This window comes from Carcharhinus amblyrhynchos, chromosome 4, assembly GCF_965287045.1.
Source record: "Carcharhinus amblyrhynchos chromosome 4, sCarAmb.v2.hapA, whole genome shotgun sequence".
NCBI lineage: Eukaryota > Metazoa > Chordata > Chondrichthyes > Carcharhiniformes > Carcharhinidae > Carcharhinus > Carcharhinus amblyrhynchos.
Genome location: NC_137327.1, coordinates 130,138,812 through 130,156,765, shown reverse-complemented (window position 1 = coordinate 130,156,765; position 17,954 = coordinate 130,138,812). Strand labels below are relative to the sequence as shown.

General features: G+C 46.5%; 1 protein-coding gene across 1 annotated transcript in view; it reads right to left on the bottom strand.

Moving 5' to 3' along the window:
• Window positions 1-17,954, bottom strand: part of ophn1 (oligophrenin 1) — a 190,946-nt gene that overhangs the window by 86,954 nt on the left and 86,038 nt on the right. The window contains exons 6-11 of the mRNA XM_080187883.1: window positions 17,153-17,263; window positions 15,102-15,206; window positions 14,257-14,386; window positions 12,741-12,841; window positions 7,884-7,966; window positions 6,541-6,619 (exon numbers count right to left, since the gene is read on the bottom strand). Of these exons, the coding sequence (XP_080044009.1) occupies window positions 6,541-6,619; window positions 7,884-7,966; window positions 12,741-12,841; window positions 14,257-14,386; window positions 15,102-15,206; window positions 17,153-17,263 (609 nt within the window). The remainder of the gene's footprint in view (window positions 1-6,540; window positions 6,620-7,883; window positions 7,967-12,740; window positions 12,842-14,256; window positions 14,387-15,101; window positions 15,207-17,152; window positions 17,264-17,954) is intronic.

The window sequence follows — 17,954 nt, the reverse complement described above, 5'->3', positions numbered from 1 at the left end:
GTTGACAACCCTTTGTAGTTGCGACCTTGGACAAGGCAGGAGCCATACATGTTGAAACTTGCAATTATAATGACCAGCTATGAATAAGCAAGACTCTAAACCAGGGTTTCGCATCAAACAGGGACTGTCTCTCAAGTTTGTTCAATAGTTTCTGCATTTGGGGTGGGTGGCTGCAGGCTGCACGCAAGGCTGAGCTATTAAACAGCTTGCTGTCAGAAAGCTAGCAATAATTATTTTCCAGTCTTGCAAAAAAAAACTCCCTGTGGATCTGGATGCAAACTATTCATCGTACTTTTCCAACTCTTCCATTAGGGAATGTCAGCAGGGAGTCCCACTGCTTCTCCCATCTGCAGAAGGGGTCCTTCTGTATAGTCTTGTCTTGGTTATACAAAGCAGATTTTTTTTAATAAGTATTCGCGTTACAGGCCAACATTCCACATTCTGGGAATCAATCATGGTTCTGTAGCCAGCACACTCGCATGCTTTCTCTCGAGATGGTTTTTTGGAGCTGCGGCCAGATGCACTATGATTCCAATGGAGAGCGCAGACGCGCCAGAATGCTGTAACAAGACCTACTTTAGGTTTTAATGGGCTGTTAATATTGGATTGCAAAGAAGCATTTTTGATTAAACTTCTTGGCTCACTCCAGTACATTACTGGATTTATTACAGTACCAGCCCCTCCACAGTGACTCCGTCTGGGCCACTGTCTGTGTGGGGTTTGCACGTTCTCCCATGTCTGCATGGGTTTCCCCCCTCAGTCTGCTGGTTAGAGTGCACCAATCGTACCAAATTCTCCCTCAGTGTATCCGAATAGGCACCGGATTGTGGCGACTCGGGGATTTTCGCACTAACTTCATTGCACGTAAGCCTACTTGTAACACCAATAAATAAGCTTTCAAACGTAAACTGAGAAACTACATTTCAAACTCCTCACATTTTTAAAGAATAAAATTCATGGGGGAGGGCGGAGTTCTGTCGAGGTGACAGGGGTCATGTCAACGAGCCAATCAGGCGGTGGGGACTCCAATGGTGGGGAATTTGCCCGAGAACAAGACCTTGGCAGGGGGAGAGGGAGGGTGTGGAGGACCCCCTGCCTTACAAGAGTCATCACCAGAATAGCTCTTCCACCCTGAATGGTTGAGCGGGTCAAAACAACGCCCTGAGACCGAATGATCCGCTTAAAAGAAAGCCCAGGTTTGGTCAAGGTGTCAGTGAGGGTTGAGGGAGTGAGGCACTCACCTCCAAGGCACGAGGTTACGAGTTCAAAACCCACTCCAGAATCTAGGCCAAGACTCCAGCACAGTCCTGAGAAGTAGCCACACCGGACATACCGGCTTTTGAATGAGAGAGTAAACCAAGGTCCCGTTTACCCCTCAGGGGGGTGCAATAGATCGAAGAAGAGGAGCAGGGAGGCTATCCCCCTCTCTCCCCCCCCCACCCCCCAAACCAATATCCTCAACTGGAACAACTGGATTATCCTATCATTGCTCTTTGCGGTTTCCTTCCACGTGCTGATTGGCTGTGGTGTTTCCCGCATTATGATTGGTTCCAGGAACGAGGGACTTCAGTTACATCGACCGATTGGCTGTTCTCCTCGGCAAAGAGAAGATCGAGAAGAGATTTGATTGAGGTGTTCAAAGTGATGAGAGATCCAGACAGAACAGAGAGGGAGGAGAACGTCCCCATTGGTGGAAGGATGGAGAACTCAAGGACACAGATTTCAACAACAGAGAGGAAAAATATTCTTTAAAAATATTGCTGAAAGAGAGATAGATGTGTCGCTGAAGCTTTACATCTTGCACGCAACCGGACAAAGTCAAGAATGTCAAATTTCAAAGGACCACAACAAAAACATTTTGCTTTTTTCTCAACACACAGAGTGAGGGGTTAGGATCTGGAATGCACTGCCTGGGACTGTGCTGGAGGCACATTCAATTGGGAATCAGATAATTATCCTAAGAGAAAAAAATTCTGTACAGGGATACAGGGAAAGGGTGGGGGGGTGAGGGAGACGGAGAGAGATGCTCATGTTGCGAGCTATCGAAGATGCAAGGGGCCTCCTTCTGTGCTACAACCATCCCTGTGGCTCTGCATTGTCTGTGAACATGAGTGACAATCCTTCAAAGGAAATCAGCAGACGAAGACTTGGGGGTGGGGGGTGGGGGGGCGTTGTGAGAATGTGGAACAGGGCACCCCGCTGCTATTCCCCCCTCCACCGAAAGCGGTTCAGTAACTCCTGCTGGAATATGTGTGTTTACGGATGTTGGGTGGAACATCAATGGAAGCTGAGTAACCAGATGTTTATCAGCTGGGTGCGATCCCTGGGAGAAGATATACAGGAGCCACAGGAACCTGTGGCACTAATTTTCTCCCCTCCCCCTTGCTCTATTTGAAGAGGGACGCGTGTGTTTGGGAATGTTTTCATTGGAATTTATGATTATGTAGCACAGACAGCACTCTTCTCACTGTGCACAGCTGCTTACACTAATTAGGACCAGTTCCCTTGGCCTCATTGGAAACTGATTCGTATCAATCATCCTGTAACAAGTGCACGCTGCATTTGGGTGCTGACGGAGCGGGGGAGTAGCAGAGGCATGAGAAAGGGGGTAGAAGCAGGTTAGAACGTGCCCCCAGAAAACCACCATCCGCCGCTACATCAAAATAAAAAAAAAACTGTGCTTCCTATTGAGTTCCAGTCTCCTGAAGGATCTGAAACAGACAGACGCATCAATGGTGTTGGAACGAGCAGGTTCTTTGATGCAGACTTGAAGCACAATTTCAGAAGTAACCAGCTCCGGGCAGTACGAGAGGCAACGCGAGAAGATTCCCTTTCCTCCCACTGAGGCAGAGATCGGGGATGGATTTTCAGTAATAACATTTTCACGTAATGTTGGTGAATCCAGCAGCTCAAATATCTGATTAGGAACAGAACTGCAGTGGCACACCCGAGACAGCAGGTGGCAGCAATGACCCACTTTTCACTCAGTAGCTTTCTCACCCACAGCCTCAAACCATTGCAGCTGATTTAGAAACTGGGTAAGAAATAATTAAAATCAGATATTACTGGAAAACGTAAGTGAAAAGGGGAATGTGTTCTTCCACCCTGGTCTATGTGAAAGTTCCCCCAACTTTTCTCAGTGTCCTCAAATTCACACAAATTTCTGCATCATTTATCAACTCTGGAAGATAAAGTGAATAAAGTCACTCCTGAGCCAGTCTGGGTCCCTAGGCCAAAAAATCTGAAGTGTTACATTAGTTTTCCACACTCCCTATGAGAAGTGGTTAGCACTGCCGCCTCACAGCACCAGCGATCCGGATCCGATTCCTGGCCTCGGATCATTGTCTGTGTGGAGTTTGCACATTCTCCCCGTGTCTGCGTGGGTTTCCTCCGGGGGCTCCAGTTTCCTCCCACAGTCCGAAAGGTGCATTGGCCGTGCTAAACTCTCCCTCGGTGTACCCAAACAGGCGCCAGAGTGTGACGACCGGGGGGGGGGGGGGGGGGATTTTCGCAGCAATTTCATTGCCGTGATGACGTAAGCCTACTTGAGACTAATAAAATAAACAAGTAAATAATAAAGGAGTGGGGAAGTGAACATGTTACCCATCCCACTGCAAATGTCACAGTGTTTAATATCCAGAGGGAATCTTACCGTCCCACCCATTGTGGGAATACCAGTGGGCGGGGGCAGACCATATAAAGGTCCGCTGACCTCAGGCGGGACTTTCCAGTCTTGGGGCAATGTGTCTGGAAAATCCCACCCTCTGTGTTGAAAAGCTCCCCCTGGCTGTAAGTGTAAGTACAGCAATGTGTGCATTTGGTTTCCCAGCGCTTTGACCTACATTAAGTGGGCATTGCGGAAAAGCACTTGGTTTTGTAGGAACAATAAAGTAGCTGTTTTTATACAGTGCATGCTTTAAACTTTACATCAGTGGAAACTTCTACTTTTAGTAACCTGGATTTGGAGTCATACAGCAAGCAAAGGCCCTTCAGCCCATCCAGTTGTCTCCAAATGACATCAGGTTAGTATTTAATCACCAAAATATAGGAATATGTTGGTCCTGGTTTTACAGCCACAAATTTGGCATCTGCTCCCCCCCCCCCCTCAATCCCCCCACGGAGAAAAGAATAGAGAACGATAGGCTTCCCAAGCTCTGCAGCCAACCAAATCAACACTCCTTTTCTCCTGTAGTATAAGTTGTTGTGAATGTTTGAAGTTTGCCATTCTTGCATTTGCCCGATGATGGCCATTGTCGATTGTTGTAAAAAACCCATCCGGTTCACTAACGTCCCTATACCTGGCCTGGCCTGTACTCGACTCCACAAAGCCTGTCCACCATCTGCAAGGCACAGGTCAGGAGTGTGATGGAATACTTCTACGTTTATTTATTAGTGTCACGAGTAGGCTTACGTTAACACTGCAATGAAGTTACTGTGAAAATCCCCTAGTCGCCACACTCAGGTGCCGACCCGAAAGAACCCCCCCCCCCCTCCCCGGCCCCCAACACTCAGGTGCCTGTTCGGGTACACTGAAGGAGAGTATAGCATGACTGATGCACCTAGCTTGTCTTTTGGACTGTGGGAGGAAACCAGAGGAATCCAATGCAGACAGGGGGAGAACGTGTAGACTCTGCACAGACAGTTACCCAATTGAACCTGTTTCCCCGGCACTCTGAGGCAGCAACGCCAACCACTGTGCCACCGTACTCACCACTTGCCTGGCTGAGTGCAGCTCCAACAACACCCAAGAAGCTCAAACCCATCCACCAGTCTAAACATCAACCCTCTCCATGACCGAGATACAATGCCAGCAGCGTGCGCCACCTACCAGATGCACTGCCGCATATCACCAAGGCTTCTCTGACAGCACTTTCCAAAGTACGAACTCAGCACTTTGGAGAAGTCGAAGGTAGTGTTTCTAAGCCTTTGCTGCCCTTGTCCTCCTGTCACTCACCATCCTGACTTAGAACTATTTCATTATTTCTTCACTGTCGCTGGGTCAAAATCCTAGAATTCACCTCCTAACAGCCCTGCAGATGTACTGATACCAATGGACTGCAGCAGTCAAGAAGGTAGCCCTGCATCACCTTCTCCAGGGCAATTAGGGATGGGAAATAAATGCTGGTCTAGCCACTGACCCCCACATCCCATAAACTATTTTTTTGGGGAATGGAACTTAGCACAAATCACGCCAGTACTCACTGACCTACACTGGCTCCTGGTTCAATAAATCACAATTTTAAAATTCTCGCCTGTTTTTCAAATCATGCAGTTCAGTTCTGATTCTTCTCGAAATAAGCAAGGAAGGAACTTACACTGTCGCCTCCAGTTACAACTAAGATTGATTCGCAACAAGATGGCAAAAAGTTTGGGATTTCCCCAACCACTGCGGCTGCTGTGAAAAGTTCTGCTTTTTAAACATGAAGTCCAAACAGATTTCAGGGCAAATATATTTACCGGAGCCTCTCTCTTCATGCGGTTCTGTGCCGGGTCAGAGCAAGAAACAATAAATAGGAGCCAGAATAAGGCCGTTCTGTCCTTAGAACCTGCTCCAATGCTCAGAATCCCAGGGTTCTGTACGGTCCTTGTTACATTCAGTTAAGAAGTCTCACAACACCAGGTTAAAGGCCAACAGATTTATTTGGAATCACGAGCTCTCGGTGAGTCCTGATGAAGGAGCAGCACTCCAAAAAGCTCGTGATTCCAAATAAAACTTTTGGATTTTAACCTGGTGTTGTGAGACGACTTACTGTGCCCACCCCAGTCCAACGCTGGCATCTCCACATCATGACATTCAATTAAGCGATTCTAAAATGAGCTCTAAAATTTTGGAATCCTCTGTAATGTGTGTCAGAAGCTGAACACGGTGTTATTTAATTGCTGATTTTCCACAATGCTGAATGAGATGCTCTGTCAATATAATGTGCAAGTTGATTTTTCCACATTACCCAGTACGTACCTCAGCAGTGCAAGAGTAGATAACGTTAATTGTATGTTAATTATGCTGTTAAGGTATGGTGAACATCGTTGTTTAATTAAGTACGTTGAGTATATATAAACAGGCGACTACCATGACTGATGGGTACCACGGTGCGAGAGTGCTTCATTTGTCCCAAAACAACATTTCACTTTGGTTTGTCAAGGTTCCTTTAAAATTCTGTGTTTGTTACATTGCCCAATGAGCTTGGAATTGGTTTAATTGGACTTTTAATTTTCCAATTGGTTAATTTGTTAAATTTGCTTTACTGCTGCTCAAAGAGAGAATGAATAGGTGACAGCGATTCAAGAAGGCAGCTCACCACCACCTTCTCAAGGGCAACTAGAGATGGGCAACAAATGCTGACCAGCCAGTGACACCTGTGTTCCATGAATGTACTGGAAGGTAATTGTATTGGAATGCAACTGGAAAGACTCTTGGAACATTTCCCTGTGCCACTTCCTGGAACATAGTGAGTTCCATGAAAGGGGGCAACATGGAGATGCAACATAATCAATTTTTATAAAATGAACACAGCAAACAGCTTATGGTCAGATACTTACTGGCTCTTTACCATCCATTGCTTCAATCCATAAGCTTCTATTGGCTTCTGAGAGAGCCTGGAGTGTGACAGGACCCTGCCTGTGAAAGAAAGATTTGTTTAGAATTTACGAGATAAAAGACTTGCCTTCAGATTTCACAACCTCCAGACATCTCAACCTGCTCCCTAGCCAATGAAGCACTTGAGCAGTGAAGGGTCATCACTGTTGTAAATGTAGGAAAGGCAGCAGGGATTCTGAGCACAACATGCTCCCACAAAGAGCTGTGTCTATGGTCTGTTTCTCATCTGGTTGAGGGAGAAACATCAGCCAGGACCATGAGTTGAACCGTCCAGCTCTTTAAGGCGGTGCTACAAAAACCTTTGCATTTCTTTGAGGTGGCAGATGAGGGCGGCGTGGTGGTAAAGTGGTTAGTACTGTTGCCTCACAGCACCTCACAGCCCAGGTTCAATTCTGGCCTTGGGTCACTGTCCGCGTGGAGTTTGCACGTTCTCCCTGTGTCTGCGTGGGATTCCTCCGGGTGCTCCGATTTCCTCCCACAATCCAAAGATGTGGGGGGTTAGGTTGATTGGCCATGCTAAATTGCCCCTTAGAGTCACAAAATATGTTGGTTAGGGGGACTAGCAGGGTAAACATTTGGGGTTATGGGGACAGGAGCTGGGTGGGGGTGTTTTTGGTGCAGACTCGGTGGCCCAAACGGCCTCCTCCTACACTGTAGGGATTCTATGGAGGCTTCAGCTTAACATCTCACCTCAACACTGCAGCACTCCCTCAGCACTCTGCTGCAGAGAGTGTCGGCCTAGGTAAGGTGCTCAGGCCTACGGAATGGGACTTGAACACTCCTGGCTCGGAGGAGATTGCCACAGCTGAAAGGGTATATTTTCCAGTTTGCTTCTCTAACAGACTCTCAGACACTCTGCTCATCATTAGGCTAAGAGCCGGAGATGTGACAGCGCGAAAAGGTAAGAGTACTATCGGTGATGCCCACCATTTTGGGGGGAGGTGGGTTGGATTCAAAAAAAAAATCACGACCATCAATCTTTCCTGTTGGTCAGAGATTTACATTCCAGCTCTCAAGCCAAAGATTTTAATCCAAAGTGGTTTGAGAGATGGAACACCAGGACACGAGCTTCCCACCCAACACACACAACACTGACGCTTACTGACATTTGTTCAGGACTGACTGATGATTGCAACACCAGGTTTAAAAAAAAGCAGAACATTAAGTCAAAACTGCAGCGTGTTAAATATTTCATTGTCACTGCGGTCATTCTGAACAACAGCAATCTTCAACTTTCTAAACCGATTCTTCACAGTTTTTATCCCGAGCTGTTTTGTTCCTTTACCTCTCAAATATCTCGATGTCAAAACAGAAGCGTTTGTCGATGGATTCGGATTTCCTCCTAATGCAGGACTTCAGTTTAAATTCCTGGACAAAGGTACAGAAGGTAGACTCGATTACAGTTCTGACAGTGCTGTTTTATTTTAGAACACAGAACACTACAGCACAAACAGGCCCTTCGGCCCATAAGTTGCGCCGATCATATCCCTACCTACCAGGCCTATCTATAACCCTCAATCCCATTAAATCCCATGTACTCATCCAGAAGTCTCTTAAAAAGACCCCAACGAGTTCGCCTCCACCACCACCGACGGCAGCCGATTCCACTCACTCACCACCCTCTGCTGTTTTCTTTGCGAGCTCAGTGCTCTGTCTAAAGCCCAGGACCAACAATGCAGCAACAACTTGCATTAAGTAGCACCTTTTAAACCATCCCGGGTCACTTCACAGGAACGCGATCAGACCGAGATCGACACTGAGCCTGACGAAGAGGCACTGGGATACTGAGAAAGTGGCAGCTTTTATAAGAGGATCTTGAAGGGGAGAGAGGTTTAGTGAGGGAATTGCTGAGTGTGTGGACCACGGCGAAAATGGGGAATGCTCAAGAGGCCGGAATTGAAGGAGCTCAGATTCCAGGAATAAAGACAAGCAGGGTTGGGTGGGGGGGATGAGGCAATGGAGGGGTTGGAGTGCAAAGAATGTTTTTTTTTTGAAAAAATGAGTCATTAATAGACTGAAAGCCAAAGTGGGTCAGTGAACACAGGTGACAGCACGTGGACAGTTACTCACAGTCGGAGCTCCTGCTTTTGATGCACCATGTGTTGGGGCGGGGGGGGGCTGGTGGTGGTGGTGGTGGGGGAGGGGGGGGGGGCAGTTAGAAGCAAAACACTTCCCTCAAGTGAAGGGGGAAAATAACCCCTCCTGGAACAACTTAATTAAAACAAGGCATTCCGCAACTGAAAAATCATCTTCTCGTTCGCATTATGGAGACGGTTTATCAGGATCCCCAGATTTCCCCTCACTGGATAGATGATGAGAAAGGACAGTGAACAATGTTCCATAAGCTAAAACTGGAAGCTGAGTGACACCTGGTATGTCAGATCTGCTGAGGAAGGTCGTCACGTGCCTTTAAAATGATAGCAGCATAACATCACTAGAAAGGAAGTGTGTCAGGCAACCCAATTTAGTTTTACTTCTGCTTTTAAACAGAGCACAGCACACACAGCCCAGCTGCTGATGTCTTCAAGCTTTTCATCTATGAGTTTGCATTTCGGATAAACTCTTAAGTTATCGCTTCCGCATGTTCTCCACTGTATGTTCCACTAATCAGCAGTGACTTCTCTGCATGCAACAAAATGGTAAAGAGGAATGGAACGGAGAGCAGCAGCAAGTTGTTTACGATTTACAAAGATGATTTGGAGTTGGGGACCAAGTGTAGTGTGTCAAAATTTGCAGATGACACTAAGATGAGTGGCAGAGCAAGGCATGCAGAGGACGCTGAAAGGGATATATAGTCTAAGTGAGTTGGCGAGGGTCTGGCAGATGGAGAATAGTGAGTTGGGAAATGTGAGGTCATCCATTCTGGTAGGAATAACAGCAATATGGGCTATTATTTAAATGGTAAAAAAATTGCAGCATGCTCTGCCGAGGGACCTGGGTGTCCTTGTGCAAGGATCATGGAGCTGGTTTGCAAGTAATTAGAAGGCAAATGGAATTTTGTCATTCATTGCTAGAGAGATGGAGTTTAAAAAGTGAGATTATGTTACAGCTGTATAAGGTGCTGGTGAGGCCACTTGGTCCTGTACTGTGTACAGTTTTGGTCTCCTTACTTGAGAAAGGATATACTGACACTGGAGGGGGTGCAGACGAGATTCACTAGGTTGATTCCGGAGTTGAGAGGGTTGGCTTATGGACGAAAGACTGAGTAGACTGGGACTATACTCATTGGAATTCAGAAGAATGAGGGGAGATCTTATAGAAACATATGAGATTATGAAGGGAATAGATAAGATAGAAGCAGGGAAGTTGTTTCCACTGGCAGTAAAACTAGAACTAGGGGGCATGGCCTCAAAATAAGGGGGAGCAGATTTATGACTGAGTAGAGGAATTTCTTCACACAAAGGGTTGTGAATCTGTGGAATTCCCTGTCCAGTGAAGCAGTTGAGGCTCCCTCATTGAATGTTTTAAGGCAAGGATAGATAGATTTTTGAACAGTAAAGGAATTAAGGGTTATGATGAGTGGGTGGGTAAGTGGAGCTGAGTCCACAAAAAGATCAGCCATGATCTTATTAAATGGTGGAGCAGGCTCGAGGGGCCAGATGGCCTACTCCTGCTCCTAGTTCTTACGTTCTTATGTAGTCCCTACAGTGCAGAAAGAGGCCATTTGGCCCATCGAGTCTGCAACAAAAATCATCCTACCCAGGCCCTATCCCCATAATCCTACCCAGGCCCTATCCCCATAATCCTACCCAGGCCCTATCCCCATAATCCCACATATTTACTCCACTAATCCCTCAAACCCACATAACCTTGGACACCAAGGAGCAATTTAACATGGCCGATGCACCTAACCCGCAAATCTTTGGATTGCAGAGGGAACCGGAGGACTGGAGGAAACCCACGCAGATAGAGAGAATGTGCAGACTTCACACAGACGGTGATCCAAACCGGGAATCGAACCTGGGTTGCTGGCGCTGTGAGGCAGCAGTGCTAACCACTGTGCCACCACGTCGCTCCACATTCACTTCCCCTCCTTTGTACCAAATCCTCTTTTAGTCTTGGGACCATGGGGGAGATATTTCCCCTCATCCCTCCCAATCCAATCCCTCACTCCTGAGGTTCTACCTGCCCATAGCCCCGAGATCCTGAAAGACCACAACAACATTTCTCAAAATCCTTCTCCTCCTGCAAGTAAACTTAGCTTTTTAATCTCTCCTTGAGGGTAGGCACCAAGCAGATAACCATGTGAAACTTGCCCTTCCTGTAATAATCTGACCAGAACCCACACAGCAAGTGCTCCACATGGAGATGAACCCGTGCCCTGTACAGACTTGGCATCACTGCCGGGGATTTACAGTCCACTTCCACTTTCGACACAAACAAGATTCCACTCAAGTTACTTACTGCTGGTACACATTGTCCCAACCACATACTTAACCACAGATCTCCCTTTTCCCGCATAGTATATTACTGAGTAACAGTGTACAATTTGCAGTTCCACTGTTTATCCCTTGCCTCTTGTGGTTCTCACAAGTCTGAAATCATCACATCTTTAAACACACAGGTTGGAGCTGACATTGAGCTCCAGGATTTGCTTCCTCAGGTAGGTAGTTTAAGTTTGAAAGATTTCTACCTCTGCCTCAGTCTCAGTGGGTTAGCACTGCTGTTTCACAGCTCCAGGGTCCTGGGTTCGATTCCCGGCTTGGAATCTGTCTGTGTGGAGTTTGCATGTTCTCCTCGTGTCTGCGTGGGTTTCCTCTGGGTGCTCCAGTTTCCTCCCACAGTCCAAAGACATGCAGGTTAGGTTGATTGGCTGTGCTAAATTGCCCCTTAATGTCTAAGGATGCTTAGGTTAGAGGGATTAGTGGGTATAATATGTAGGGATATGGGGGTAGGGCCTGGGTGGGATTGTGTTCGGTGCAGACTTGATGGGCCGAAGGGCCTCTTTCTGCACTGTAGGAACTCCCCCAGTGGTGCGAGCTAAGCTGCAGAGGAACAGTTGTGGGAGAGAGTCAAGCCCTGCCATCCCCACAACTCTGATCAGAGGTGGTGACAGAAGCTGTTGAGGGTTGAGGAGGGCTATTTACAAAACCTGCTTCAGTTCTCTGGGATTTTATCCTAACTGTTTCATTAAATTTTAGCTCCTCCACCCCTTAAACCCCATGTCTGTTATCATCCCCACCCACAACTCCCAAAGCCACCTCCATGAACCCCCATACTAACTTATTGCCAACCCACACTCTCCACCCACCCCTTACAACATCCATGTCAACTTAATGCTGACTCATGCCAACCCATCACCTCCTTAAACCCTTCGTACCAACTCATCCAGTAACTATCATGGAAAGACCTCAGGAGCCATGTTGAGATGAAACAAAATAGAGAGAGAGCACACGCGTGAGAGAGAGATAGAAAGAAAAAAAAGGGAATGCAGCAGTAAGAATGGACACTGAATGAGAATGGACATGGAGTGAGAAAGTGCTCAAGGAAATGAGAAAGAGCATGGAGAGCAAAAAGGAAGGAGACAGGAAAAAAGACATATACTTGCACATAATGCCCATTCATTCATCTTCTCTGGTGTATTTGGGCTGGACAGAAGGGCTAGGTGGACCACACTAGAAGCAGCGATGACCAGAGACAGATTCTGCTTCTACCACATGCTCAGTGAGTAACCATCATGACTTCAGAGAGCTTCAAATAAAGAATTGCTTTAGGAATATTGTGACATATCGATCAGGGATTAAAAGAAAACTTCAAGTGTTGAAAATCCAAAATAAAATGTAAAAAAAACAGTTAAAATGCTAGAGTATTGTGAATGCTGGAATCTGAAACAAAATCAGAAAATGCTGGGACATCTCAGCAGGTCTGAGAGAGAACACAGCCAACGTTTCAAGTCTGGATGACCCTTTGTCAGAGCTCAGAAGCTCTGCTGAAAATGTGAATCAGCTTCAAAAGAGAGAGGGGGGGGAAAAAAAGAGTAAAAAATGTTTGTGTGGGAACTTGGCACACAAAACCCTGGCTGCTTCTGAATTAATTGGTTATCGCCTTTCCAACATTGTCTGTCATTCCAAATCTCTCTCACAGGATACATCGTGTTACCCATTCTCCAACAATCTGGGCTCTATATCAATACGATACTCACTTGCTTTATTCCAGGTTTTGGATCACACGGGATCATGCTCAGAATTTTGGTGCCTTTCACATATCTGCAGTAGTACTTCACCCAGGAGAAGCCCAGCGCCCCTGTGGGAGAGTCAAGAACCAATTAAAATTATCCTGCACAACTAGAGAATCCATCTCATCATCACTCTACCACATCAGGTTTCCTAGGCAACAAGGCCTAGTCATCAGCCAACTGCCTCATTCCCTCTCAACCAATGTGAGGTTGGCTGGTATGGAGGGCATTAGCTACAAGGAGAGGTTGGAGAAACTTGGTTTGTTCTCACTGGAGTGACAGCGGTGTAGGGGAGACCTGATAGAAGGCTACAAGATTATGAGAGGCGTGGACAGAGTGGACAGTCAGAAGCTTTTTCCCAGGCTGGAACAGTCAATTACAAGGGGGCTATAGGTTTAAGATGCGAGGGGCAAGGTTTAAAAGAGATGTACAAGGCACATTTTTTTTTTACAGAGTGGTGGGTGCCTGGAACTCGTTGCCGGGGGAGGTAGTGGAAACGGATATATTGGTGACTTTTAAGGGTCATCTTGACAAGTACATGAATGAGATGGGAATAGAGGGATACGGTCCCTGGAAGGGTAGGAGTTTTAGTTCAGTCGGGTAGCATGGTCAGTGCAGGCTTGGAGGGCCGAAGGGCCTGTTCATGTGCTGTAATTCTCTTTGTTCTTTGAGTGAAACATCACCCTCACATCCTTAAAATCTTAAATAAAACATTCATTAGACGGATTTTTCTGAGAGAATAAATCCTGCAACAGTTAGTAACTGGGTTCAAATCCCACCACAACAGATGGTAGAATTTGAATTCAATAAAAAAAAAATCTGGAATTAAGAATCTAGTAATGACCATGAAACCATTGTCGGAAAAACCCATTTGGTTCAATAATGTCCTTTAGATAAGGAAATCTGCTGTCCTTACCCAGTCTGGCCTACATGCGACTCCAGAATCACAGCAACGTGGTTGACTCTCAACTGCCCTATGGACAAGGGCAACTAGGGATGGGCAATAAATGCTGCCCATGTCCCACAAATGAATAAATAAAACAAAACAGGTTGTTAAATGAGTATTGATGTGAGGAGTTATGCTGGAACCTAGCAATCCCTGCTGTGTATCTGGTGGACAATTGATATTCAGCCAATTGGAAAGATAAATGAAGCACAAAACATTCGAATAAGAGGAAGAGTGAATTCCAGCTGGAAGCCATATAGGACCAAGATAGGTTAACTGTAAAAGTGGCTGCAATACTGACTGAAGACACTAGATGTCACCAAGATATGCAGTAACGATCACATCCCTCCCATTGGACTAAATCACAAGGTAATCAAATCCATACCATTCCTCAGATCAAACTCTCCTGGAAATTAAAACCAGGAGACTCCAAATGCATAATTTCAGGAAGGGCAATGACCCTGAACAAAGCAATTCAGGAAAAGCAAAGGCAAGGAGAAATAAATCTGGAGCTCCGGCAAGACGCATCATCCTTACGTTTCTCCTGAGAGTAGAGGTAGCCTTCGATGGTGGGCTGGCCCGGCAGCTTGCAGGTTTGTGGAGCTTCTTTCATTCTTTTCATGAGATCCTCCATCTCTTCCCGGGTGCCCATGAAGTGATTCCGAGTCTGGGGAAGCAACCAACACCGTTACAGAACCCGCTGCCTCCCACAGAACTCTCTACCCTGTTTGAACACCGCCATGTGTCGGGGTACTCCAGAATAGATCAAGGTCCTGAAATCACCAGGAAATACGAGCTCGTGTACCCCAACCACTCGACAATTAATGGCGGCACGGTGGCACAGTGGTTAACACTGCTGCTCCACAGCTCCAGGGACCCGGGTTCAATTCCCGGTTTGGGTCACTGTCTGTGTGGAGTTTGCACATTCACCCCCATTGACTTTGACTTTGTTTGACCAACATCTCCATGAGCCTAATAATAAGAAGCTGAGGTTGGGGGGGGGGGGGGGAGGAGGAGAAGGGGGAATGGAGTGGTAGGCGAGTGATGGGGCGTGAGGCTAAAGGGTCTAAAATAGAACAAAACAACTGGAAGAAAAGTCCCAAAGAACCTTCTGACCCCGGCACCTGACCCCCTCTGTGGCCACCTCCCACCTGCTTCCAGGGGGTGGTGGGACTCACACCATCCCGCACCTGCTGACCCACACCACCTCCAACCTCCACCCACCATGGGGTGAATGCAGCGTTTAATGGGTCAGAGGTCAGTCTGCCCTGGGTGGGACGTTCTCCCGATTCAGACTACTCAACTCAGTGAATCAAATACCACCCCCCCCCCCCCCAACCCATTCCACGTACTTTCAGTAAACACATCGGGGCAAAACTCACGTGTTGCAAACTTAGCTGAAGTTGCTGCTTATAGGGCAAGAAATCCTGAGTTAGTTCAAACGTCAAGTGATGGAATGTGAGTAGGCCATGTAGGAACGCCAACACCTGTGGGAGGAGGGGGAAAAAAAAATCTTATTTGAGTTTCAGACTGGGAAACGTTCTCCGACTTTCCTCATCACCTGGGGAAAATTCTGGCCTTTGTTACATGGTCAGGTGGATATCTCTCCACCCGTCATGATCATCGACCACCCTCCTCAAATCAATTCAACCACAATGTCATTAGAACGTTATTATTGCACGTGGAAGCTGGGAATGCTGGAAACCGGGAGACTCTTCCACTCTACATCCAATTGTCAGCAATACTGGACGGCATAAAGGCTGGAGTAACATCTCACTCTACATTGGCCTCAGCGACAGGCTGTAGCCTCCAGTTTAAGACAAGCACTGGCCTCACTAGTATGTCAACAGCACCTTAAATCAGGTAGTCCATGGCCTCACTGAGATCAGCAGTCCAGCACTGAGCTGAGAGGCTACTTTGAAATATAGATTCAACCACACCAAGACCTCAGCAGTCAAAACTCCATGGCTCACAGACTGAAGACATCTGTGGAACTCACCACCGCAGAAGGCTGTGGAGGCCAAGTCATTGAGTATATTTAATAAAGAGATAGATAGACTCTTGATCAGTCAAGGGGATCAGAAGGTTACAGGGAAAAGGCAGGGAGAACGGGGATGAGAAATAGATCAGTCATGATTGAACAACAGAGCAGACCTGATGGGCTGAATGGCCTAATTCTGCTCCTGTATCTTATGGACATTCTCACCACCAGCTTGGGCATAGATCTGAAAAGTCAGTGTTTGTTTAGTCTTGCTGTAGAGGTCAGCTTCTTTTCCTGGTCCAGAACTAAACAGATAATGCCAGAGTCTGAACGAATTGGAGATTTGGACAATGGAGGTGAAGTGCTGGCTGACCATGTTTCCCAGGTGCAGGGAGGTTGAGGACAATGACAGGTATTGCACCCCTGTCACCGACACAAGGAATATCATTCATAATTTTGGTCAGGCCTCTCGGTGCGAGAGCCAGGAAACATACCAATGGAGATTTGGGAGCTAACAACATGTTCAGGAAACATAATGGGAAAGGAACTTCAGAGATGGAGCAGGATTTTGCCAACGGGTTTTTGGAGGCATGGATGACACCACTGGCTTTATACGGACAGTTGCTGAAGGGATGGAACCATTTACAATATCAGCTAGCGCGCAGCCACTGACCTACACTGGCTCCTACACAAGCCGTATTGTGATTTTAAAATTCTCATCCTCGTTTCCAATCCCTCCATGGCCTCTTCCCTCGCTTTCTCGAATGTACTCCAACCTCACAACCCTCCAGTATATCTACATTCCTCTGGCCAATGAGGGTGTCTGATTTTAATCATTCCACCACTGGCTGCCGTGCTTCCAGCTGCCTAGATCCTAACCTCTGGAATTCCCTCCTTAAACCTCACGGCCTCAATTCCTACCTTTAAAAACACTCCTTAAAACCCTCGTCTTTGACCAGAATTTTGGTGGTGTGGCTTGGTGTTGTGTAATGCTCCTGTAAAGCACCATGGGTCTTTTATTACATTAAGATGGGTAAGTTGGGTATAGAGGGATACTGGGGGCAATTGGGGCTAACTTGGTGGTTTAAAAAAAAGGACGGCATGGACAAGTTGGACCGAAGGGCCTGTTTCCGTGCTGTAAATCACCATGACTCTAAGATGGAGATAGATAGATACGTGATTGAAAAGGGGATTAAGGTTTTGGGAAAAGGTTGGGAGAATGGAATTGAGAAACATATGAGCCATGATTGAATGGTGGAGCAGACTCGATGGTCCAAATGGCCTAATTCTGCTCCGATGTCTTATGGTCTAAGGCTTATACAAGTTGTTGAAAGGTGAGCATATTAACAGGCACCAAGGAGCGAGCTGTTACTACTACATGAATGCGCGCTCTCAGGAAAGAAAAGACGGGGAGAAACATCTTTATATATTTCCTTTAAATAACCAGCTTACTGGCTCAACCACTTCAAACTTCTTTCTCTCGTGAACTTCCTGAATCTTGTACACATACTCCAAAGATGCCTCGTAGAAGTTCTGTCTCTCTTTGTCAACCTGCACATCAGCCTAGATTTAAAATAAAACACAACATTTGTCAGATAACACAGGAAAACATACAGCAGAGAGCACCATCACAACCGGTGGGAATGACAGTAAAAAACCATTACAGAATTTTTAAGTGTTTTGCAACACATTGCAATTAAATCAGCTTGGTAAAACAGTTTTTTAAAAAATTAAAGTATCTTGTTTTTAATCCAGCTTCCACCCGTTCACTATCCAAGAGAGATTGTCTGCCCTTTGTAACTTCAGGATCTGTTCCAAATGCCAGTCCTCTTGAGTAGATAAAAGCAAAATACTGCAGATGCTGGAATCTGAAACAAAAACATCTCAGCAGATCTGACAACATCTGTGGAGGGAGAGTTCTGACAAAGGGTCATCTTGATTCCAAACGTTGGCTCTAATCTCTCTCCACAGATGCTGCCAGAGATGCTGAGATTTTCCAGCATTTCTGTTTTTGTTCCCCCTCAGAATCTCTACAGTGCAGAAGGAGGCCACTCAGCCCATCGAGTCTGCACTCTCTGCAATCTCACCTAGGCCCTATCCCCTTAACCCCAGCTATTTACCTATCTAGACTCCCTGATATTTAGTGTGGCCAATCCACCTAACCCGCACATTTTTGGAGTGTGGGAGGAAACAAGAGCACCCAGAGGATACCCACGCAGACACAGGGAGAATGTGCAGACTCCATGCAATCAGT